The sequence below is a fragment of the Coregonus lavaretus genome (assembly GCF_964263955.1).
Source record: "Coregonus lavaretus genome assembly, chromosome: 1".
NCBI lineage: Eukaryota > Metazoa > Chordata > Actinopteri > Salmoniformes > Salmonidae > Coregonus > Coregonus lavaretus.
Genome location: NC_139988.1, coordinates 59,585,170 through 59,609,395, shown reverse-complemented (window position 1 = coordinate 59,609,395; position 24,226 = coordinate 59,585,170). Strand labels below are relative to the sequence as shown.

General features: G+C 42.0%; 1 protein-coding gene across 1 annotated transcript; it reads left to right on the top strand.

Annotated features, from left to right (window-relative positions):
* The first annotated feature begins 8,256 nt into the window (after positions 1 to 8,256).
* LOC311110671 (uncharacterized protein) lies at positions 8,257 to 23,841 on the top strand. Its single transcript, XM_084153209.1, has 10 exons — positions 8,257 to 8,541; positions 9,466 to 9,601; positions 10,667 to 10,777; positions 19,667 to 19,799; positions 20,498 to 20,676; positions 20,947 to 21,020; positions 21,158 to 21,320; positions 21,439 to 21,524; positions 21,816 to 22,006; positions 22,635 to 23,841. Exons 1-10 carry the CDS (start codon positions 8,430 to 8,432, stop codon positions 23,109 to 23,111), a joined length of 1,662 nt encoding a protein of 553 aa, XP_084009335.1. The 5' UTR covers positions 8,257 to 8,429; the 3' UTR covers positions 23,112 to 23,841.
* The last annotated feature ends 385 nt before the right edge of the window (positions 23,842 to 24,226 follow it).

Below are 24,226 nucleotides of genomic sequence, written 5' to 3'. Positions count from 1 at the left end.
GCTTCAGACCAATGCCTATTCTCACTCCAGTGGAGGCTGCTGAGGGGAGGACGGCTCATAATAATGTCTGGAGCAAATGGAATGGCATCAAACACATGAAAAATGTGTTTGATACCATTCCACTGATTCCGCTCCAGCAATTACCACGAGCCCATCCTCCCCAATTAAGGTGCCACCAACCTCCTGTGCTAAAAACGTCGTTTTTTGTTTTTAATAGGCCTAAGGCCGAAACAATAAGAAGACACAGTGGTAGAATAAATTCAACCACATACAGTGAGGGAAAAAAGTATTTGATCCCCTGCTGATTTTGTACGTTTGCCCACTGACAAAGACATGATCAGTCTATAATTTTAATGGTAGGTTTATTTGAACAGTGAGAGACAGAATAACAACAAAGAAAATCCAGAAAAACGCATGTCAAAAATGTTGTAATTTGATTTGCATTTTAATGAGGGAAATAAGTATTTGACCCCTCTGCAAAACATGACTTAGTACTTGATGGCAAAACCCTTGTTGGCAATCACAGAGGTCAGACGTTTCTTGTAGTTGGCCACCAGGTTTGCACACATCTCAGGAGGGATTTTGTCCCACTCCTCTTTGCAGATCTTCTCCAAGTCATTAAGGTTTCGAGGCTGACGTTTGGCAACTCGAACCTTCAGCTCCCTCCACAGATTTTCTATGGGATTAAGGTCTGGAGACTGGCTAGGCCACTACAGGACCTTAATGTGCTTCTTCTTGAGCCACTCCTTTGTTGCCTTGGCCGTGTGTTTTGGGTCATTGTCATGCTGGAATACCCATTTATGACCCATTTTCAATGCCCTGGCTGAGGGAAGGAGGTTCTCACCCAAGATTTGACGGTACATTGCCCCGTCCATCATCCCTTTGATGCAGTGAAGTTGTCCTGTCCCCTTAGCAGAAAAACACCCCCAAAGCATAATGTTTCCACCTCCATGTTTGACAGTGGGGATGGTGTCTTGGGGTCATAGGCAGCATTCCTCCTTCTCCAAACACAGCGAGTTGAGTTGATGCCAAATAGCTCAATTTTGGTCTCATCTGACCACAACACTTTCACCCAGTTCTCCTCTGAATCATACAGATGTTCATTGGCAAACTTCAGACGGCCCTGTATATGTGCTTTCTTGAGCAGGGGGACCTTGCGGGCGCTGCAGGATTTCAGTCCTTCACGGCGTAGTGTGTTACCAATAGTTTTCTTGGTGACTATGGTCCCAGCTGCCTTGAGATCATTGACAAAATCCTCCCGTGTAGTTCTGGGCTGATTCCTCACCGTTCTCATGATCATTGCAACTCCACGAGGTGAGATCTTGCATGGAGCCCCAGGCCAAGTGTGATTGACAGTTCTTTTGTGTTTCTTCCATTTGCAAATAATCGTACCAACTGTTGTCACCTTCTCACCAAGCTGCTTGGCGATGGTCTTGTAGCCCATTTCAGCCTTGTGTAGGTCTACAATCTTGTCCCTGACATCCTTGGAGAGCTCTTTGGTCTTGGCCATGGTGGAGAGTTTGGAATCTGATTGATTGATTGCTTCTGTGGACAGGTGTCTTTTATACAGGTAACAAACTGAGATTAGGAGCACTCCCTTTAAGAGTGTGCTCCTAATCTCAGCTCGTTACCTGTATAAAAGACACCTGGGAGCCAGAAATCTTTCTGATTGAGAGGGGGTCAAATACTTATTTCCCTCATTAAAATGCAAATCAGTTTATAACATTTTTGACATGCGTTGTTCTGGATTTTTTTGTTGTTATTCTGTCTCTCACTGTTCAAATAAACCTACCATTAAAATTATAGACTGATCATTTCTTTGTCAGTGGGCAAACGTACAAAATCAGCAGGGGATCAAATACTTTTTTCCCTCACTGTATGTTTCATTACAAAACCGGAGAGCAACAACATCTGTCTGGTGAAGTCCACAAAACATATTGCATGTAACTAACAGTTACATGACCTACAGCATGGTCATGCAAAGTAATGTTTCCGACATTTTCGGACTACTAAACAACTATTGATTTAGAACCACGGAGAGTTACCGCAAGTCGCAAAGAAAACAGGAGCTGCCTCCACTATTCCAGCACCATTTCAACATCATCTAATCACCTATGCTTAATCTAATACAGTGATAACTAAAAGATACCAAAAACGATTGTCCAATCAACGTAAGCTAAATATGATGTGGCTGTCCATGGTACTGATTTCTGTGTGTGTGTGTGTGTGTGTGTGCTCGTAAGTAGAAAACACTTTTTGACTCACCCTACTTGTAGAAAAACACCAATGTAATCCTCCTCTTTCATGTTGCCTAAACGGTATATGACTGTCATATAGTACACACTTTTAGTTTTTGTTGTCCTAGGCTACCTGGCTAAAATGCTTGCTCGCTGGCCTAACTACCTTTCATGGGCAATGATGCGCCAGGCCAGCTAGTTAACATTAGAATACTACACCTAGATACATGTTGAACTTTCATCATCTCAGGCCAGGGGCACAATGTATGAATTTATGGTTGGATCAGAATCGCCATTATAATCATTGGCAAGTACGAATTAAGTAAAACCACAACTCCAAATCCCTATCTCCATCCATGGCTAATTTAGGAAAGGGACGATTTTAGCTAGCTAGCTAGCCACCGGAATACAACAACACAACGAGATGCAACAATTACATTTTCTTTCTGTCAATAATTAAGTTTGGCTTGTGATGTGATTGGTCTGAAGCCAAATCCAAACTGGACTTATTTTTGGTGCGCCAGGACCATTCACAGCTGAGCTCACTCAGTTTAGCTCAACGCTGATTGGCTATTATTTTATTATTTTTTCATCAAGGGAAGCCAAATGCTCGCTGGGTTCCCTTGGCCTGGCTTCCCTTGGCATCCATGAATACATGCCACTGTTCCCAACACATAAGACAACTCAAGCTGAGGAAATATATACATATTAATGATCATTACTTCATAAGTACTGGTAGTTTATTCACACTAAACATGCATTCCAGGAACTATGTAAGAGTTTAGAAATGACTGTAGTCTACATCAAAGGCAATCACTTTGTGTAATAATGTAGTTTTTCATTCAGTTGTTGTAGCTTTCTCAACAGGTGGAGAAGTAGTTAAAGGAGAACCGCACTTCCTGATTTGGCCGTTACAGTTACTAGTAGCGTAACCTTTGCATTACCCAAACGCAGTAAGGTAATCTGTTACTTTTAGATTACTTTCCCCTGAAAGGTCAATTCCGCTACTTTTCAACTTCATAGTCATTATCTCTAGCACAATAACAATGTCTATATATGTGAAAACTGAGCATTTCTATGATCTGTGGTTAAAAATATAAGAAAGGTTCTAAAAAAATGCTTCTCTGTGACATCACAGTGTAGGATTAAAAGTAAGAAAACTGTTATTTTCAAAAAGAGTTTCTAGCCAGAGGGAGGGTATTTTCTTGCTCCCCACATCACTGCAACTCTGTGTTTGAAAATCATTGTTTGTTTTATTTTTTTTATTTTTTATAATGTCATCACGTACATTACCAGTCAAATGTTTGGACACACCTACTCATTCCAGGGTTTTTCTTAATTTGTACTATTTTCTACATTGTAGAATAATAGTGAAGACATCAAAACTATGAAATAACACATATGGAATCATGTAGAAAACAAAAAAGTGTTAAACAAATCAAAATATTTTATATTTGAGATTCTTCAAATAGCCACCCTTTGCACGTGATCACTAACACTGGACAACGTTGCCTGCTCCGACGAATACCGGTTCCTGTTGTGTCATGCTGATGGCAGAGTCAGGATTTAGCGTAAGCAGCATGAGTCAATGGCCCCATCCTGCCCGGTGTTAACGGTACAGGCTGGTGACGGGGGTGTAATGGTGTGGGGAATGTTTTCCTGGCACATGTTAGGTCCCTTGATACCAATTGAGCAACATTTCCATTCCCCAAAGAATTCAGGCTGTTCTGGAGGTACTAGATGGGTGTACATAATGAACTGGCCACTGAGTGTATGTATACACCGGTATTGTGCTGGATATAATAAACATTAGGTTGAAAAGTGGTGGAGTTGCACATTAAGAGGCATTAGAAGAAGACACAAATTAATTTTTCCAATTGAAAGAAATCTATTTCAGGATAAATCAATGTTAGAGTTTACATAGCTGGCCATAAATGGATGTTGCATTTTACTTTTTCGGTTGGTTATGTAGGCTTCTTCTAACCCATTGCCTTCTACTACAGATAATAATACGATTAGCTACATCTTTAAATTAAAAACGAAAGTCATTCCAATTAATTTAATACCCCATCCCTTGTCTGGAAAGAATCTAAGTATTGTCTTTAAGCAAGTGTGCATGTGCCAAATCCACCTCTTCATTGTCGAACCGTAGCCCGAGGGAAGCTGTGGGCGTAGGGGCGATTTGCACATGGAACTTGGCAAAGGGGGGCATGAATTGTTGGCATTATTGTAATCTAAACTCAACCTTCATTTACTAGTTGTGACACACTCAGGTTCCAAACTCCATTATAGACGAGACTGACATTAGGACCAAAATTATTCTATTTACACTTTGTAGTCAATTTTGACACTATAATAAATGTTTCTGACTCATATCGATGCCACATTGGCCATTTTCAAAGGGATTAGTTGTTTTTTAGGGGCAGTCGCTCTTTAACTCTCACATAATCGCTATCCATTTGTAATACTAGTGCTGTGTGTATGGAGAAGCCTGCCACTAGTCCTTGTAGACAACACCATCTTGTGGTGTGTAAACTATATTGAACAAAAATATAAAACACAACATGTTAAGAGTTGGTCCCATGTTTCATGACGGGAAATAAAAGACCCAGAAATGTTCCATATGCACAAAAAGCTTATTTCTCTCTTCTTTTTTTTTTATTTTATTTTTTTACAAATTTGTTTACATCCTTGTTAGTGAGCATTTCTCATTTGCCAAGATAATCCATCCACTTGACAGGTGTGGCATATCAAGAAGCTGATTAAACAGCATGATCATTAAACAGGTGCAACTTGTGCTGGGGACAATAATAGGCCACTCTAAAATGTGCAGTTTTGTCAAACAACACAATGTCATAGATGTCTCATGTTTTGAGGGAGCGTGCAATTGGCATGCTGTCTGCAGGAATGTCCACCAGAGCCGTTGCCAGAGAATTTAATGTTCATTTCTCTACCATAACCTGCCTCCAACATCATTTAAGAGAATTTGGCAGTACGTCCAACTGGCCTCACAACCGCAGACCACGTGTAACCACGCCAGCCCGGGACCTCCAAATCCGGCTTCTTCACCTGCGGGTTCATCTGAGACCAGCCACCCGGACAGCTGATGAAACTGAGGAGTATTTCTGTCCGTAATAAAGCCCTTTTTGTGGGGGAAAACGCTGATTGGCTGGGCCTGGCTCCCCAGTGGGTGGGCCTATGCCATCCCAGGCCCACTCATGGCTGCGCCCCTGCCCAGTCATGTGAAATCCATAGATTAGGGCCTAATGAATTTATTTTAATTGACTGATTTCCTTATATGAACTGTAACTCAGTAAATCGTTGAAATTGTTGCCACTAAGACCGCACTCAATGAGCTGTATAGGGCCATAAGCAAACAGGAAAATGCTCATCCAGAGGCAGTGCTCCTAGTGCTCCTAGTCCTAGTGGCCGGGGACTTTAATGCAGGGACACTTACATCCGATTTAACTCATTTCTACCAGCATGTTAAATGTGCAACCAGAGGGGAAAAAAACTCTAGACCACCTTTACTCCACACAAAGAGACACGTACAAAGCTCTCCCTCGCCCTCCATTTGGCAAATCTGACCATAATTCTATCCTCCTGATTCCTGCTTACAAGCAAAAACTAAAGCAGGAAGCACCAGTGACTCGGTAAAAAAAAAAAGTGGTCAGATGATGCAGACGCTAAGCTACAGGACTGTTTTGCTAGCACAGACTGGAATATGTTCCGGGATTCTTCCGATGGCATTGAGGAGTACACCACATCAGTCACTGGCTTTATCAATAAGTGCATCGATGATGTCGTCCCCACAGTGACTATATGGTAGAGCATGACGCTTGTAACGCCAGGGTAGTGGGTTCGAACCCCGGGACCACCCATACGTAAAAATGTATGCACACATGACTGTAAGTCGCTTTGGATAAAAGCGTCTGCTAAATGGCATATTATATTATATTATAAATGACTACCGACCCGTAGCACTCACATCTGTAGCCATGAAGTGCTTTGAAAGGCTGGTCATGGCTCATTTCAACACCATTATCCCAGAAACCCTAGATCCACTCCAATTTGCCTACTGCCCCAACAGATCCACAGATGATGCAATCTCTATTGCACTCCACACTGCCCTTTCACACCTGGACAAAAGGAACACCTATGTGAGAATACTATTCATTGACTACAGCTCAGCGTTCAACACCATAGTGCCCTCAAAGCTCATCACTAAGCTAAGGACCCTGGGACGGGCCACCCCCAGGTGGTAAGGGTAGGTAACAACACATCCGCCACGCTGATCCTCAACACGGGGGCCCCTCAGGGGTGCGTGCTCAGTCCCCTCCTGTACTCCCTCTTCACTCATGACTGCATGGCCAGGCATGACTCCAACACCATCATTAAGTTTGCTGATGACACAAAAGTGGTAGGCCTGATCACCGACAACGACGAGACAGCCTATAGGGAGGAGGTCAGAGACCTGGCCGTGTGGTGCCAGGACAACAACATCTCCCTCAACGTGATCAAGACAAAGGAGATGATTGTGGACTACAGGAAAAATATCATTCTCATCGACAGGGCTGTAGTGAAGCAGGTTGAGAGCTTCAAGTTCCTTGGTGTCCACATCACCAATAAACTAACATGGTCCAAGCACACCAAGACAGTCGTGAAGAGGGCATGACAAAACATATTCCCTCTAAGGAGACTGAAAAGATTTGGCATGGGTCCTCAGATCCTCAAACGGTTCTACAGCTGCACCATCACATTTGATTTGTTTATATTTTTGTTCAGTATATAAGTGCGCAGGTACTGATGAGAATTACAACCCAGGACTATCGTAAAATAGCGTAATTAGGCATAGGCCTTTATAAACTGGGAGGTTCGAGCCCTGAATGCTGATTGGCTGACAGCCGTGGTATATCTGATATACCACCTTTCATGACAAAACATTTATTTTTACTGCTCTAATTATGTTGGTAACCAGTTTATAATAGCAATAAGGCACCTCTGGGGTTTGTTGTATATGGTGATGCATCATCCCTAAGCACAGCCATTAGCCATGGTATATTGGCCATATACCACACCCCCTCCTGCCTTATTGCTTAAATATACTTTATATATCTGTAATTCAAACTGGGCAGTTAAATTCGCATAAACTATGTCTTTCAGTTTTAAACGTGTTCAGGATTTTAAAGAGATAGGCAAGTCATGTATAGGTCTGTTGACCATAATAAATGCATTCTGTTTGATTGCCTGAAGTGTCAATCAACCGATAAGTTCCTAACCTTTGGTCGTATTGTATCAACAAAAGCGAGCTTTAAACCAGGAAACGTATATTATCTACTAAATTTAGCCACTGACTTTCCACTTAACAGCAAATTGAGCAAGTGGTTATTAAACATTGCCAACCTACTGTCTTTATTCGGAGTTTATCATTTCAATGACACCGTATTCTTGTGTTCTTTTTCAGGCCGCTCCAGTCCAAAGCGTCGGAATGTTGACAAAATATTGATACAATGTTACTCAACGTTGCTTGAGGCTATAAAAGTCCCGTGCCTTGAGGTAGGCTACTGTTTAACAAAATAACTTCTTGGCGTTTATCCAACTGCCAACTTTAGCAGCCACAGCCAGCAACATTAATTTATTTTTAAATACCGCATTCAATGGAAGAACATTCATTTCGAGTCTTTCAGTTTCACGGATATAAATCGGCGAGTCCATACTGTAAATTTCCACTAGTTACCACAGCCACAAAGGCAAAATTGGCTATAGTGAAAATGAAAACAAGAATTTGCTTTTTGGTCTTAATTTAAGGTTAGGGTTATGCATACAGTTAGCAGTGTGGTTAGGGTTAGGTTATAAATCAGATTTTAAGAAGATAAATTGTAGAAATAGGCAGTGTTTATGACCTTGTGGCTGTGGTAACTAGTGACGACCCCATGTTGAGATGACGAAAACGCAGAGCCGGGTCACATGTGTCTCTATCCAATCAGATTCCCTAGGCGGAGTCTGTCAAGCCTACTGCAGTGCAATCGTTTTTCACACAATAAAATATCCATCTACTTAGTAGCCTAGGATCTCTGTTAAATGAACGTGTGATTGTTGTTACAATGTATCGTCTCTGTATGGATATTTTGTTTACATTGACAGAGTAATAGTCAGGCGGCACAGGGGTCGATTGTATACGGTATTCGCATCATGCTTCCAATGCCTAGGGTCGACGGGGACATTTTTGACTGTATCCAACGAGGGAATGTTGAACATTGTGCACATATCATTCAACATGATCGATCTATCCTCAAAGAGAAAGGTAAGGCTTGCCTGTGCTTGTTTGGAGTATGCATTAGCCTACGTAATTTACTGCACACACATTTGGGGAATATGGGGAATGGATTCTATTTTTCCACTAGCCTACCTACCCTACCGTAGCCTTTTCTAATGTCACTTCCGTGTAAGGTGCTAATCATACCATTATTCTAGGGAATTTGTTTTTACCTTCTGTAGTTAAATGCTGAATAAAAACATGTCAGTAAAGATGTCTGTCGTCAGAGCTTTACCATTAGCATTTTTCACCCAGTCACTTAGCTGTGTCAAATATGCATGAGTAAATTGCTTTGGTACAGGCAGCAGATATTGCTTTATACAATGTGTTATAACCAATCTAACTATCTTATCACTACTGACCATATTAGGCCTAGTTTTAATCATGTCAAGTTTGCAAAATGGCAAGTTTCACAGTCCCATCACAGTTCCAGAATGCATCGACACTAGCTTTTCAAGATGACTGCTGAAAGCTGACTGCTAATGTCTCCTGTTGTGATTTTGGCATGTTGTCAGAGAGAGAGAGAGAGAGATACCTTAACCTGTCTGTGTTTTATCAGTGATCTGAGATGGGTAGTTGGTCAGTCTATCCTCTCAGACACTCACAGCTCCTGCGACAGCATGGCATGAAGTCACAGCAGCTAAAGTGACAGTAGTAAAGAGACAATAGTAGGCCTACTGCTCTTTGGGTGGTTAGGGAGTGACACTATCTCAAAGTAATAGAATAAATATGATCATTTACAGTCATAGTACTTGAAGCATCTTTAAACACCAACATTTATTTCACTGTGAGATTTTCAATGTCTTCTCCAAAGTTCTTCAGTCAAGACTGTCTCCTTTTAACAGCAAAACAGGCTTTTCATGCTGATAAGACTTGTCATGTGTGTATTTGTATGTGTTTGTGTGTGTATAGGTTGGGGTGGTTTTAGTCCTCTCCACTTTGCGTCCCTCCATGGTAACCGTGCCATGGTTGACCTGTTGCTAAGCAATGGAGCTGACCCCAACCTGACCTGTGATGCAGGAATGACGGCCTTCCATTTCGCCTGCAGGTCAGTAACACTGATTGGACTGGATAGGTCCCACTATCCAGTCCTATTAAATCTGTGGAAAGGGACTAGGGGAAGAGCGTTGGCCCCTGTAGGGCTGTGACGGACATATAATTTTGGATGACGGTAATTGGCGAGCCAAATGACCGTGGTCACGGTAATGACCGTTCAAAAAGCAAAAAAATTAATTAAGACGCACATTTTCTCATAGACTGAATAGAACGGGTGTTCCCATTCAAGTCAATGATGGCATAATGGGTGGACTGGTGGCCATTGCGAGTGTACCCATAGGAGCAAAGCAGGAAGTAAAAGCAGAACATTTACCCATCAATATTTGCTGTGATTTGTTGATTCAACTCAACTGACATTACAAAAAGAAATCCATTGCATGAGCCACATCATCATTTGAATGAACATTCTACATTACCATGGAAATTATTGCATCACAATACCAGGCAGCAATTGCGAGTGTACCCATGAGTTTATCAGTCAAATTGCCTGGGTAAAGGTTCCAAGCCTGTTCTATTCATTCTATTTCTATATGTGCTGCTGCTGCAGGGAGGTGCTACAACACCTTGCTTGTTTCAGCAAGGAGCAACAAAGTTTAATCACGTTGTTAAGAGTCCATGTTACAGCAGAAACTGACTCAAATGCACGAATGCCCGGCCGTCTTGTCTACAGTGAGCTGTTCATTCCACACAAAAAATAAGGTTATGACGGTTCTTTTAGTTTCATGACGGTCTTCATCCACAACCTTTGGTTATATGGTAATTGTGCCAGCCCTAGGCCCCTGGAGCAGAAATGCCACTCTCTCCTAGACATGCTCCTCTCTTCTTCTCTCTGAAGTGTGCACTCGTACACTCCCCCTCATGGATGTAAATGGAATGGACTGGTGTAAAAATATGGTGGAACCTCCCTCCAGCCTGTACTTACATCAATCCAATGCTTTTAAATGCTTGAGGGGGAGTGACCGAGTGGACACTTCAGGGAGAAGGGTGAGAAATGGAAGTGGACTATTAATTAATTGCTAGTAATATATTGTTGATGGTAATGTATCTGTCTCTCTAGGCATGGTAATGTATATGTGATGCACCAGATGATGCAGCATGGAGCTGATCTACGCATGGTAGACCATCAGGGTAAAACCGCCCTACACCATGGAGTATGTGGAGGCAACATGTAAGTACACACACACACATCATGCACACACACACACACACACACACACACACACACACATAAACAAACATAAACACACACACATAGCTACATAATATTATATATTATATTAATATTATATATCAACTTCATCCCAAGCCGAGAGATTTTCAATCTCCATCATTAAAATGTTTTGTTTGTTTTACTTTTTATGCGCTGTGAAATTCTTTGAAAAGCGCTATACAAGTAAACAAAATGTATGTGTATATTTACATTTACATTTTAGTCATTTAGCAGACGCTCTTATCCAGAGCGACTTACAGTTAGTGAATACATTTTTTTTTTTTTTTTTTTTTTTATACTAGCCCCCGTGGGAATCGAACCCACAACCCTGGCGTTGCAAACGCCATGCTCTACCAACTGAGCTACATCCCTGCCGTCCATTCCCTCCCCTACCCTGGACGACGCTGGGCCAATTGTGCGCCGCCCATGAGTCTCCCGGTCGCGGCCGGCTGCGACAGAGCCTGGATATATATACTGAACAAACATAGAAACGCAACATGGAACAATTTCAAAGATTTTACTGAGTTACAGTTCATATAAGGAAATCATTCAATTGAAATAAATAAATTAGGCCATAATCTATGGGTTTCATATTACTGGGCAGGGGTGCAGCCATGGCCCACCCACTTGGGAGCCAGGCCCACCCACTGGGGAGCGAGGCCCAGCCACAAAAGGGCTTTATTACAGACAGAAATACTCCCCTCAGACGAACCTGCAGGTGAAGAAGCCGGATGTGGCGTGGTTACACGTAGTCTGCGGTTGTGAGGCCGGTTGGACGTACTGCCAAATTCTCTAAAACAACGTTGGAGGCAGCTTATGGATGAGAAATGAACATTCAATTCTCTGGCAACAGCTCAGGTGGACATTCCTGCAGTCAGGATGCCAATTGCACACTCTCTCAAAACTTGAGACATCTGTGGCATTGTGTTGTGTGACAAAAAGGCACATTTTATTGTCCCCAGCACAAGGTGCACCTGTGTAACAACCATGCTGTTTAATCAGCTTTTTGATATACCACACCTGTCAGGTGGATGGATCATCTTGGGAAATGAGAAATGCTCACTAACAGAGATGTAAACAAATTTGTGGACAACATTTAAGAGGAATAAGCTTTTTGTGCGTATGGCAAATTTCTGGAATCTTTTATTTCAGCTCATGAAACATGGGACTAACACTTTACATTTTGCGTTTATACACAGTGCATTTGGAAAGTATTCAGAACCCTTGACTTTTTCCACATTTTGTTACGTTACAGCCTTATTCTAAAATTGATTATATACATTTTTTCCCTCATCAATCTACACACAATACCCAATAATGACAAAGCGGAAACAGGTTTTTACATAAGTATTCAGACCCTTTGCTATGAGGCTCGAAATTGAGCTCAGTTGTATCCTGTTTCCATTGATCATCCTTGAGATGTTTCTACAACTTGATTGGAGTCCACCTGTGGTAAATTCAAATGATTGTGTATGTCAGAGCAAAAACCAAGCCATGAGGTTGAAGGAATTGGTCGTAGAGCTCAGAGACAGGATTGTGTCGAGGCACAGATCTGGGGAAGGGTACCAAAAAATGTCTGCAGCATTGAAGATCCCCATGAACACAGTGGCCTCCATCATTCTTAAATAGAAAAAGTTTGGAACCACCAAGACTCTTCCTAGAGCTGGCCGACCGGCCAAACTGAGCAATCGGGGGAGAAGGGCCTTGGTCAGGGAGGTGACCAAGAACCCGATGGTCACTCTGACAGAGCTCTAGAGTTCCTCTGTGGAGATGGGAGAGCCTTCCAGAAGGACAACCATCTCTGCAGCACTCCACCAATCAGGCCTTTTTATGGTAGAGTGGCCAGAAGGAAGCCACTCCTCAGTAAAAGGCACATGACAGCCCGCTTGGAGTTTGCAAAAAGGCACCTAAAAGACTCTCAGACCATGAGAAACAAGATCTCTGGTCTGATGAAACCAAGATTGAACTCTTTGGCATGAATGCCAAGCGTCACGTCTGGAGGAAACCTGGCACCATCCCTACAGTGAAGCATGGTGGTGGCAGCATCATGCTGTGGGGATGTTTTTCAGTGGCAGGGACTGGGAGACTAGTCAAGATCGAGGGAAAGATGAACAGAGCAAAGTATAGAGAGATCCTTGATGAAAACCTGCTCCAGAGCGCACAGTACCTCAGACTGGGGAGAAGGTTCACCTTCCAACAGGACAGTGACCCTAAGCACACAGCCAAGACAACGCAGGAGTGGCTTCTTGGCAAGTTTCTGAATGTTCCTGAGTGGCCCAGCCAGAGCCCGGACTTGAACCCGATCGAACATCTCTGGAGAGACCTGAAAATATCTGTGCTGCGACGCTCCCCATCCAACCTGACAGAGCTTGAGAGGATCTGCAGAGAAGAATGGGAGAAACTCCCCAAATACAGGTGTGTTAAGCTTGTAGCGTCATACCCACGAAGACTCAAGGCTGTAATCACTGCCAAAGGTGCTTCAACAAAGTACTGAGTAAAGGGTCTGAATACTTATTTAAATATAATATTTCAGTTTTTTTATTGTTTATAAATTTGCAAACTTTTCTAAAAACCTGTTTGTGACTCGTTTCAGGAAACTAGGCGTATGTCGTGCGTCACTCCTTCACAGGAGAGCCATTTGAACGTAAACTTTATTTTTAAATCAAAATGCGTTTTTTGGCAGACATGCCTTCTGGAACATGTGAACTTTAATATGCCTTAATAACAAACTTGTATGCCATCTGTAAATTCGAATAAAATTGTTAAATTACGAGCCTAGTTGGTTTAGCTACAGAAAAAGACAGCAACCTTCCCGCTAGCCATGATTGGCTTAGATAATGAGTGGGCTGGACATGCCGAGAGATGAGTTCGGATTGGTCTGCCATGTAGCGCTCTTCTGTCTATTTGAGCTTGTCAGTATGTGTAAGTAATCCTTTCTAATACAGCTTTTTTTGAAAGATTTCACGTAGTAGAACTGCATAAGTGTTGCTCTTCACTTTCTGGAGGACCGAGTTTTGAAATCAATGGAATTAGCTTAGGAGATGGAGAAAACACCAGTTTCCAGATTACATCTTAAAACTAAGGGCAACCATGGCATTCATGACAGAGAGGGAGAAGCGTCCATCCATGTATACGGGTAAGATAGTCTAGCTAGCTACATTTTCAATATTATTCGTATCTCAGAGCCATTTGCTTTGCTAGTTATAGCCTAATGTTAGCTAGCTAACATTGAACCTGGTTGGTTAGCTACCTGCAGATTCATGCAGGGTAGTAACGTCATGAGTTGGGATTATGGTTCATTATTTTAGCTAGCTAGGTACATGTCTTAACAAAAGACTCCACTATGCAAGTAACCATTTCAAAGAATGTTCATGATGTCACTTTGACAACTGTTGACAGACGTAGCTGGTAAATTCGCACTGGCTATCTATTCCGATTTCAGAGCACTCACGTCTAAGTGTGCCAGAGCACAGAATAACTGACGAATTTACGAACGGTGTCAGTAAACGTTGGCAAAAAGCGTAATTAAATTGTTGCCAGCAGCACAGTTGCAGTCACCAACGCTCTGTATAACATAAAAACAGCCTAACCAGCTCTGCTAGGGCGAGTAAAATGGTCAGAGTGAGCTGTTCTCTCATTTGTGTCTGAAAGTAGCTAGCCAACATTAGCCAGTTAGCTTGGGTGCTTGACTGCTGTTGTTAGGACAGAACACTCGGGTCAACCCTACTCCTCGGCCAGAGCGTCCAGTGGGTGCTCTGAACGCTCTGAGAGCGAAACGCTCTGAATTTATGAACTGACAATCTGACAACGCTCTGAGTTTACGGGTGGGGCTAAAGCTTAAGAGGGTGTGAACGATGCTGAATGGGTGTAGACAAAGAAGAGCTCTCCAGTAGGTGTACCAAAACATTCAAAGGCCATTTTCTCAAAAGTGAGGTTACAAGTTTATAAACTTTCCTATTGTTCCTCAACTGTAGTGTATGATATACCATTTTCTAGCTCTGAGTCTCTACTTTTATCCAATGTAAAAAAAAAAAAAAAAAAACATTTCAAATTTTGCTACATAAGACCGAACCGAATTTTTGCTTTGCCATTATGGGGTATTGTGTGTAGATTGATGAGGGAGAAAATAACGATTTCATCCATTTTAGAATAAGGCTGTAACGTAACAAAATGTGGAAAAAGTCAAGGGATCTGAATACTTTCCAAATGCACTGTAGTTGTTCAGTATACTATATATATGACATGTAGTGCATCAGTGACATATGATGTCATAAACTATGATGAGATATTATGTCATACACACGCATACGCTGTAAGCTATAAAATAAATATAGAGTTGCACTCTCTTTCACTCTCTATATATACAGTGGGGAGAACAAGTATTTAAAACACTGCCGATTTTGCAGGTTTTCCTACTTACAAAGCATGTAGAGGTCTGTAATTTGTATCATAGGTACACTTCAACTGTGAGAGACGGAATCTAAAACAAAAATCCAGAAAATCACATTGTATGATTTTTAAGTAATTAATTTGCATTTTATTGCATGACATAAGTATTTGATCACCTACCAACCAGTAAGAATTCCGGCTCTCACAGACCTGTTAGTTTTTCTTTAAGAAGCCCTCCTGTTCTCCACTCACATCTTTCCACACACTCAATCAAACAGACTCCAACCTCTCCACAATGGCCAAGACCAGAGAGCTGTGTAAGGACATCAGGGATAAAATTGTAGACCTGCACAAGGCTGGGATGGGCTACAGGACAATAGGCAAGCAGCTTGGTGAGAAGGCAACAACTGTTGGCGCAATTATTAGAAAATGGAAGAAGTTCAAGATGACGGTCAATCACCCTCAGTCTGGGGCTCCATGCAAGATCTCACCTTGTGGGGCATCAATGATCATGAGGAAGGTTAGGGATCAGCCCAGAACTACACGGCAGGACCTGGTCAATGACCTGAAGAGAGCTGGGACCACAGTCTCAAAGAAAACCATTAGTATCACACTACGCCGTCATGGATTAAAATCCTGCAGCGCACGCAAGGTCCCCCTGCTCAAGCCAGCGCATGTCCAGGCCCGTCTGAAGTTTGCCAATGACCATCTGGATGATCCAGAGGAGGAATGGGAGAAGGTCAGGTGGTCTGATGAGACAAAAATAGAGCTTTTTGGTCTAAACTCCACTTGCCGTGTTTGGAGGAAGGAGAAGGATGAGTACAACCCCAAGAACACCATCCCAACCGTGAAGCATGGAGGTGGAAACATAATTCTTTGGGGATGCTTTTCTGCAAAGGGGACAGGACGACTGCACCGTATTGAGGGGAGGATGGATGGGGCCATGTATCGCGAGATCTTGGCCAACAACCTCCTTCCCTCAGTAAGAACATTGAAGATGGGTCGTGGCTGGGTTTTCCAGTCCTGAACCCAATAGAAAATCTTTGGAGGGAGCTGAAAGTCCTTATTGCCCAGCGACAGCCCCGAAACCTGAAGGATCTGGAGAAGGTCTGTATGGAGGAGTGGGCCAAAATTCCTGCTGCAGTGTGTGCAAACCTGGTCAAGACCTACAGGAAACGTATGATCTCTGTAATTGCAAACAAAGTTTTTTTTATACCAAATATTAAGTTCTGCTTTTCTGATGTATCAAATACTTATGTCATGCAATAAAATGCAAATTAATTACTTAAAAATCATACAATGTGATTTTCTGGATTTTGGTTTTAGATTCCATCTCTCACAGTTGAAGTGTACCTATGATAAAAATGACAGACCTCTACATGCTTTGTAAGTAGGAAAACCTGCAAAATCGGCAGTGTATCAAATACTTGTTCTCCCCACTGTGTGTGTGTGTGTGTGTGTGTGTGTGTGTATATATATATATATATATACACAGTTGAAGTCGGAAGTCTACATACCCTTTAGCCATATACATTTCAACTCAGTTTTTCACAATTCCTGACATTTAATCCTAGTAAAAATACCTTGTCTTAGGTCAGTTAGGATCACCTTTATTTTAAGAATGTGAAATGTCAGAATAATGGTAGAGAGAATTATTTATTTCAGTTTTTATTTATTTCATCACATTCCCAGTGGGTCAGAAGTTTACATACACACAATTAGTATTTGATGGCATTTCCTTTAAATTGTTTAACTTGGGTCAGATGTTTTGGGTAGCCTTCCACAAGCTTCCCACAGTAAGTTGGGTGAATTTTGGCCCATTCCTCCTGACAGAGCTGGTGTAACTGAGTCAGGTTTGTAGGCCTCCTTGCATGCTTTTTCAGTTCTGCCCACATATTTTCTATAGGATTGAGGTCAGGGCTTTGTGATGGCCACTCCAATACCTTGACTTTATTGTCCTTAAGCCATTTTGCCACAACTTTGGAAGTATGCTTGGGGTCATTGTCCATTTGGAAGACCCATTTGCGACTAAGCTTTAACTTCCTGACTGATGTCTTGAGATGTTGCTTCAATATATCCACATAATTTTCCTTCCTCATGATGCCATCTGTTTTGTGAAGTTCACCAGTCCCTCCTGCAGCACAGCACCCCCACAGCATGATGCTGCCACCCCCGTGCTTCACGGTTGGGATGGTATTCTTCGGCTTGCAAGCATCCCCCTTTTTCCTCCAAACATAACGTTGGTCATTATGGCCAAACAGTTCTATTTTTGTTTCATCAGACCAGTGGACATTTCTACAAAAAGTACGATCTTTGTCCCCATGTGCGGGTTGCAAACCGTAGTCTGGCTTTTTTATGGCAGTTTTACTGTGGATATAGATACTTTTGTACCTGTTTCCTCCAGCATCTTCACAAGGTCCTTTGCTGTTGTTCTGGGATTGATTTGCACTTTTCGCACAAAAGTACGTTCATCTCTAGGAGACAGAATGCGTCTCCTTCCTGAGCGGTATGATGGCTGCGTGGTCGCATGGTGTTTATACTTGTGTACTATTGTTTGTACAGATGAATGTGGTACCATCAGGCGTTTGGAAATTGCTCCCAAGGATGAACCAGACTTGTGGAGGTCTACAATTCTTCTTCTGAGGTCTTGGCTGATTTTCTTTTGATTTTTCCCATGATGTCAAGCAAAGAGGCACTGAGTTTGAAGGTAGGCCTTGAAATACATCCAAAGATACACCTCCAATTGACTAAAATTATGTCAATTAGCCTATCAGAAGCTTCTAAAGCCATGAAATCATTTTCTGGAATTTTCCAAGCTGTTTAAAGGCACCGTCAACTTAGTGTATGTAAACTTTTGACCCACTGAAATTGTGATACAGTGAATTATAAGTGATATAATCTGTCTGTAAACAATTGTTGGACAAATTACTTGTGTCATGCACAAAGTACATGTCCTAACCGACTTGCCAAAACTATAGTTTGTTAACAAGACATTTGTGGAGTGGTTGAAAAACAAGTTTGAATTACTCCAACCTAAGTGTAAACTTCCGACTTCAACTGTATGTGTAAAAGTTTGGGGTCACTTAGAAATGTCCTTGTTTGCAAAAGAAAAGCAATTGTTTTGTCCAGTAAAATAACATCAAATTGATCAGAAATACAATGTAGACATTGTTAATGTTGTACATGGCTATTGGAGCTGGAACCAGCTGATTTGTAATGGAATATCTACATAGGCGTACAGAGGCCCATTATCAGCAACCATCAGTCCTGTGTTCCAATGGCACGTTGTGTTTGCTTATCCACGTTTATCATTTTAAAAGGCTAATTGATCATTAGAAAACCCTTTTGCAATTATGTTAGCACAGCTGAAAACTGTTGTGCTGATTAATGAAGCAATAAAACTGGCCTTCTTGAGACTAGTTGAGTATCTGGAGCATCAGCAATTGTGGGTTCGATTACAGGCTCAAAATGGCCAGAAACAAATTACTTTAATCTGAAACTCGTCAGTCCATTCTTGTTCTGAGAAATGAAGGCTATTCCATGCAGAGAAATTGCCAAGAAACTGAAGATCTCGTACAACGCTGTGTACTACTCCCTTCACAGAACAGAGCAAACTTGCTCTAACCAGAATAGAAAGAGGAGTGGGAGGCCCCGGTGCACAACTGAGCAAGAAGACAAATACATTAGAGTGTCTAGTTTGAGCAACCGGCGCCTCACAGGTCCTCAACTGGCAGCTTCATTAAATAGTACCCGCAAAACAACAGTCTCAACATCAACAGTGAAGAGGCGACTCCGGGATGCTGACCTTCTAGGCAGACTTGCAAAGAAAAAGCCATATCTCAGACTGCCCTTCTTAATCTTTTATTTTTATTGGCTAGTCTGAGATATGGCTTTTTCTTTGTAACTCTGCCTAGAAGGTCAGCATCCCGTAGTCGCCTCTTCACTGTTGGACACACCTACTGATTGAGAGAATGCCAAGAGTGTGCAAAGCTATCATCAAGGGAAAGGGTGGCATTTGAAGAATCTCAAATCTCAAATATATTTTGATTTGTTTAACACTTTTTTTTGTTTACTACATGATTTCATATGTGTTATTTCATAGTTCTGATGTCTTCACTATTATTCTACAATGTAGAAAATAGTCAAATTAAGAAAAGCCCTTGAATGAGTAGGTGTGTCCAAACTTTTGACTAGTAGTGTGTGTGTATATATATATATATATATATATATATATATATATATATATATATAAACTCCCAGTAATTTATTGGGTAAAACAAATTACTGGGAGTTTTTATACATAGTGTGACTCTAATTTATTTTTATAGCTTAAAGTTAATTCGCCAAGTCAGCACCTCTACACAAAATAATTTTCTCTGGGTGTGCTCAAGCGCATGCTTTTTATTATACACACGCATGTACACACACACACACTCTAACCCGAGTTGTGTCTCCCAGTGTAGCAATGCAGTACCTGTGGGAGACAGGAATGTTTAGGTGGTGTGATGGAGACATGTACCATGTTACACCTCTACACCTGGCTGCTGATACTGGCAACACTGAGGTGGTCCGTTACCTGCTCCGAGACAAGGTAAGACGTACACGCTTGGTAAGTAAATCCAATGATGACTTCCATGTTTCACTTCTATTGGGGAGTTTTGCTATGGAGTTTCCTTTAGAGTTCCGTTCCTCAAGTTACATTATTTCTTACAAACAGTGCATGTAATGTTGTGGGGTGTGTTCCAATATTATCTCCTTTCTCCTAAAAGCATTGGATTGGTGGAGGCATTGGCAAGTGGGGGGTTCCACCATATTTATTATACCAGTCATTTTCTTTCAAATCAGTGAAGGGAGGTGAACAAGTGCACACTTTGGGAGACAGGAGAGATAATTGGGACATAGGGAGAATCTCAATTGCATACTTCTCGTGTCCTCTCTCCTCGCCTCCTTCTCAAAACCCATTGGAGGATGTCAGAGGGGAGGGACCTCTGGCTTTCTCATCCAATGGGTTTTGAGAAGGAGACGAGGAGAGAGGACGCATGGAGTATGCAATTGAGATCTTCCCGTAGACATGGTGACGACTGACTGCACCTGAGATGGTCACTGTCCTCTGTTATGTGGTGCTGACTTTCTAGTGGACGTCGCTGTCCACAAGAATGGTGCTGAATCTCTGTGACATGCTCCTTGCTAATAGATCTGGAGCCCGATGGAGCCCTCGGCAGCAGTATCCTTCAGCTTTTTAGGATTGTTGCTGCACTGTTGAAAATATTTTTTGTTTGTGTGTGTCAGAGGTGTATGGTGGAGACTGTGGATGAGGATGGGTTGACAGCGGTCCATGTGGCAGCAGAGAGGGGCTGTGTAGAGGTGTGTTGGACGCTGCTACAGAGATCTGGCTTCAGGATACTACACTTGAAGACCTATAGCGGACACACACCTCTGGACCTCTGCAGGCAGGGAAAGACATTCAGGTGGGTCCCAATATCTATAACCTTTACCTTCACATTGGTTGTGTTCATTAGGCAACAAACGGAAGAAAACTGACCAAAATGTGATTTTTATTTTCAGTTGCGAAACATTTTTAAACGTTTTCCATTGTGTAAACTAATGAATACAACCCAGGAATATATAACACTGTCAACATCTTCTGTCCATCTACCTGTCTTATTGCCATACCGTCACCTGGAATATCACTTTAACGTTTTAACCATCTCTATTGTGTTGGGGTTGTATTTCCACAGACACCTGCAGCTGACAAAACTACTGACCCGCTACATGAGGGAGCCACCATTCAACAAACCCGACGAGTCCAACCGTAAGTGCTGAAGCTGTGATAAGTTTAACTGTAATGAACATTGTGTGACATTGAATTGTGTTTCTGTGTATAATTGTGTGTATGCGTGCATGCGTGGGTCTCTTTCTGGGTGTGTGTTTGCGCGTGCGTGCGTCCAGTCCTTTACTACTGGACGTTATTCTTCCCGTGTCTGATTGGAGGAGCCATTCTGATTATTGCAACAATGTTGGGGGGCTACGGAGGGATAACGTGCGCCGTGCTGTTCCCCTGGCTGGCCAGGAGTATCTTTTCCCAGTTCCACCGCATGACCACCTACCAGAGGTATAGACACAGTGTGTGTGTGTGCTAACTATGTGTGTTTGTGTGTATCTGCACTGTACAGTAAATTCATCCATTGTATTGTTCTTTGTTCCATTACCTGTCCTGTGTTGTGTTGCAGGTTGGCCAACCCCGTCTACCTAGGGACTGTGATAGCTGGATTGTTCCACTCTCTAGTCTGCTTCTACTACAGAATACTGCCGCCTAATATCCTTTATATTACAGAGATAGTATATTACCTAATATAGTGTACTGCCTAATTCTATTACAATAAAGTATATACTTTTGACCTACATTGAATGCCTGATGAAGACTGTGGCTTTAACCACATCAAATTGCAAACCTTGCTAGTGACCGTAGTTACTGGAGGTTGTGGTCGATTATTCTGTAGCTGAACAATAATGAATATACTTTACACGGACTATCCATCATACATCATACAGTATGTATGTAGCCTACAAGTAGTATATTGTTGGTTGAGCCTTAACCCACTGTGACGCTTGTGGGGGGATGGTGTTCTGGGTCATGTGTCACTGGTCCAGTTCTCTGTGGTTCTGGTCTTGTTCTGGATGGTTCTAACCCAGGATCCTGGAGAGCTGGGACCGGGAGACGCAGATCCTCGCTACTCCTCCATAACAGACCTGCTGGAGAACAACCAGAATCCTCAGAGGTTCTGCATCTACTGTGAGGTGAGGAGAACCAATCAATCAATCAATCTTTATTATGAGTTGAAACAGACACAGAGGTTCTGTATCTACTGTAAGATGAGGAGAGCAAGTTTAAGTTAGTGTTGCAGCTGAGGATTGAGTTGTGGCTAGTTTATCCTGCCCTCCTTTTGTCATGGTATTGTAGTGGCGACGATAGTCCCCACTATAGTAAGTGTTGATTGGACAATGCATGTTAAATTGACTCGTCTTTTCTCCGTCAATCCTCAATATTCAGAAACGAAACTGTGCACATCCATGGAGAACTACATTCCCTAAATGCTCATCAAACAGCGCCTCGATCCATTCAGCAGTTTTCTTTCACAAAGATAGGTTTATGGCATTCTGCCATTTCTAGTTGACTCAACTTTGGCAAATGTATGTAAGCAGACCTTTCCTGCCCCAAAGTAAACTAGAAATCGTGTTGCAGCTGGTTGCCTTGATTTTTTAAAGTTGACTCAACAAAATGTTTACAGTATATGCACATCAATAGCAGTAACTATTGTGCATATGTCAAATTTAGGGTAGGCCTGCTTATTTGAATTTCCTAAATTTTTTGGGAATTGCCAACAATGTCACTTATCACTGCTATTCCCTCTCTCTCGCCATCTAGTTGTTCCAGCCAGACCATACTAAACACTGTAAATTGTGTGATGTGTGTGTGAGGGATTACGACCACCACTGCCTGTTTCTGAACCGCTGCGTTGGCGGGGGCAACCACCGCCTCTTCATCATCTTCATCCTCTCCATGGCCGCAGCACACCTCCTTTTTGTTGCCACGGCAACTTACCACCTGTATGTGGTCGTGGTGTCCCTCGAGGACCAGTCGTTGGTTAGGGCAGTAGCTGCACAGTTCTGGGTGGTCGCCTTGACGATAATGAACGTTCTGACAATCCTTTGGGAGGTGTGGTTGTTGACGGAACAGTTTGACGCTATCGCCATGGGGACTACGACCTACTTCAAACCTACCTGCGAGACTCGACAACAGTCACTGGGACAACGCTGGAAAACTGTACTTACCTTCCTATTGGAGGGGAGGAGACGGTTAGATTATGGATACACAGGGGACAAGATCTCCATAGACATTTAGATAATATGGACTCTAAAACCTATGGTGAAATGAAGAACAATGTATATTTTGTCACTTTTCCATTCTTAAAACCAACTGGATCTTCTAGCCTGGTGAACTAAAGCCTAGGCATTACCTCGGGAAGCTAATACCACTATTAAACATATAACAAGTGGTGTGTAGACCAGAATGAGTTCTAAGATATCTTAACATTAGAGATAACATGTTACTTAGATTGTCTTTGGGAGTGTGGTCGTCAACATGTCTGTTAAACATTATACTTGAACATAGGTATTGAAAAATTATACTTTTAATATATAGACTATAGTAGACTGAATGCGGAAATCTTGCCAGCGAACAAACCAACATGTCAAACTCCTCACATAACGCACTGACTTAACCCCTGTCTGTCCTGGTAAGCATTTCCTATGTATGCATGCGGAGCTAGTTTTATGTGATGCTCTGAGCTATTTTAAAGCCGACAGTACTTCTACATTGATGTAGCTCGTTTATGAATAACTGACTGATTTTGTCTGTCCTGTGAAGGATCCCACTATTTAACTAGTATTTCCTGTGGAGTTCATTCTCTGCTTCACATTTGAATGCACTGATGTATTTTAAAACTGTTTCATTGGAGATTACTGTTCACTTGAATTGTTACCTCAGTTTTTTAAATACTTCCCACTATAACAATTATTTTTAACCTAGGTGTCATTGTTGTTTTAAATAAAAGTGCAATATGATAAAATGATGATGCTTGCCTTTATGTTATTGGTGGTGTAAACCATAGGTAAGTGACTAGTGTTAGCTTATAACCGCTATGTCATTTGTATAATTGCATGCCCATTGAGCTAAAAAGGCATTAGCTCAGGGAGCTAACACAAGATTTCAGGTCTCAGGCAATGTTACTTATTAGGTGAGAGGGGTTCAACGTGTAAAACATCCTTCGTAACACGTGTTAGCATTGGCTAAAAGCATGTCGTTATCTCTCTGACCTACTCTATAGCAGAACCACATCCAGTCATCTGCCATTACTATCACTGATTTCCTCAATATCCCACAGGGACATATAGTATTACTACTAGATTACAGAGGATGATGATTCAGTAGTCATCTGAGCCTGGTATGGTCGGGGA

Bases quoted from the DNA above. Each gene is read 5' to 3' on its own strand.
- LOC311110671 (XM_084153209.1), top strand. From the start codon at position 8,430: ATGCTTCCAATGCCTAGGGTCGACGGGGACATTTTTGACTGTATCCAA. The intron at 21,021-21,157 runs GTAAGTGCTGAA...GCGTGCGTCCAG, and splicing joins CAAACCCGACGAGTCCAACC to TCCTTTACTACTGGACGTTA. The intron at 21,321-21,438 runs GTATAGACACAG...GTTGTGTTGCAG, and splicing joins CGCATGACCACCTACCAGAG to GTTGGCCAACCCCGTCTACC.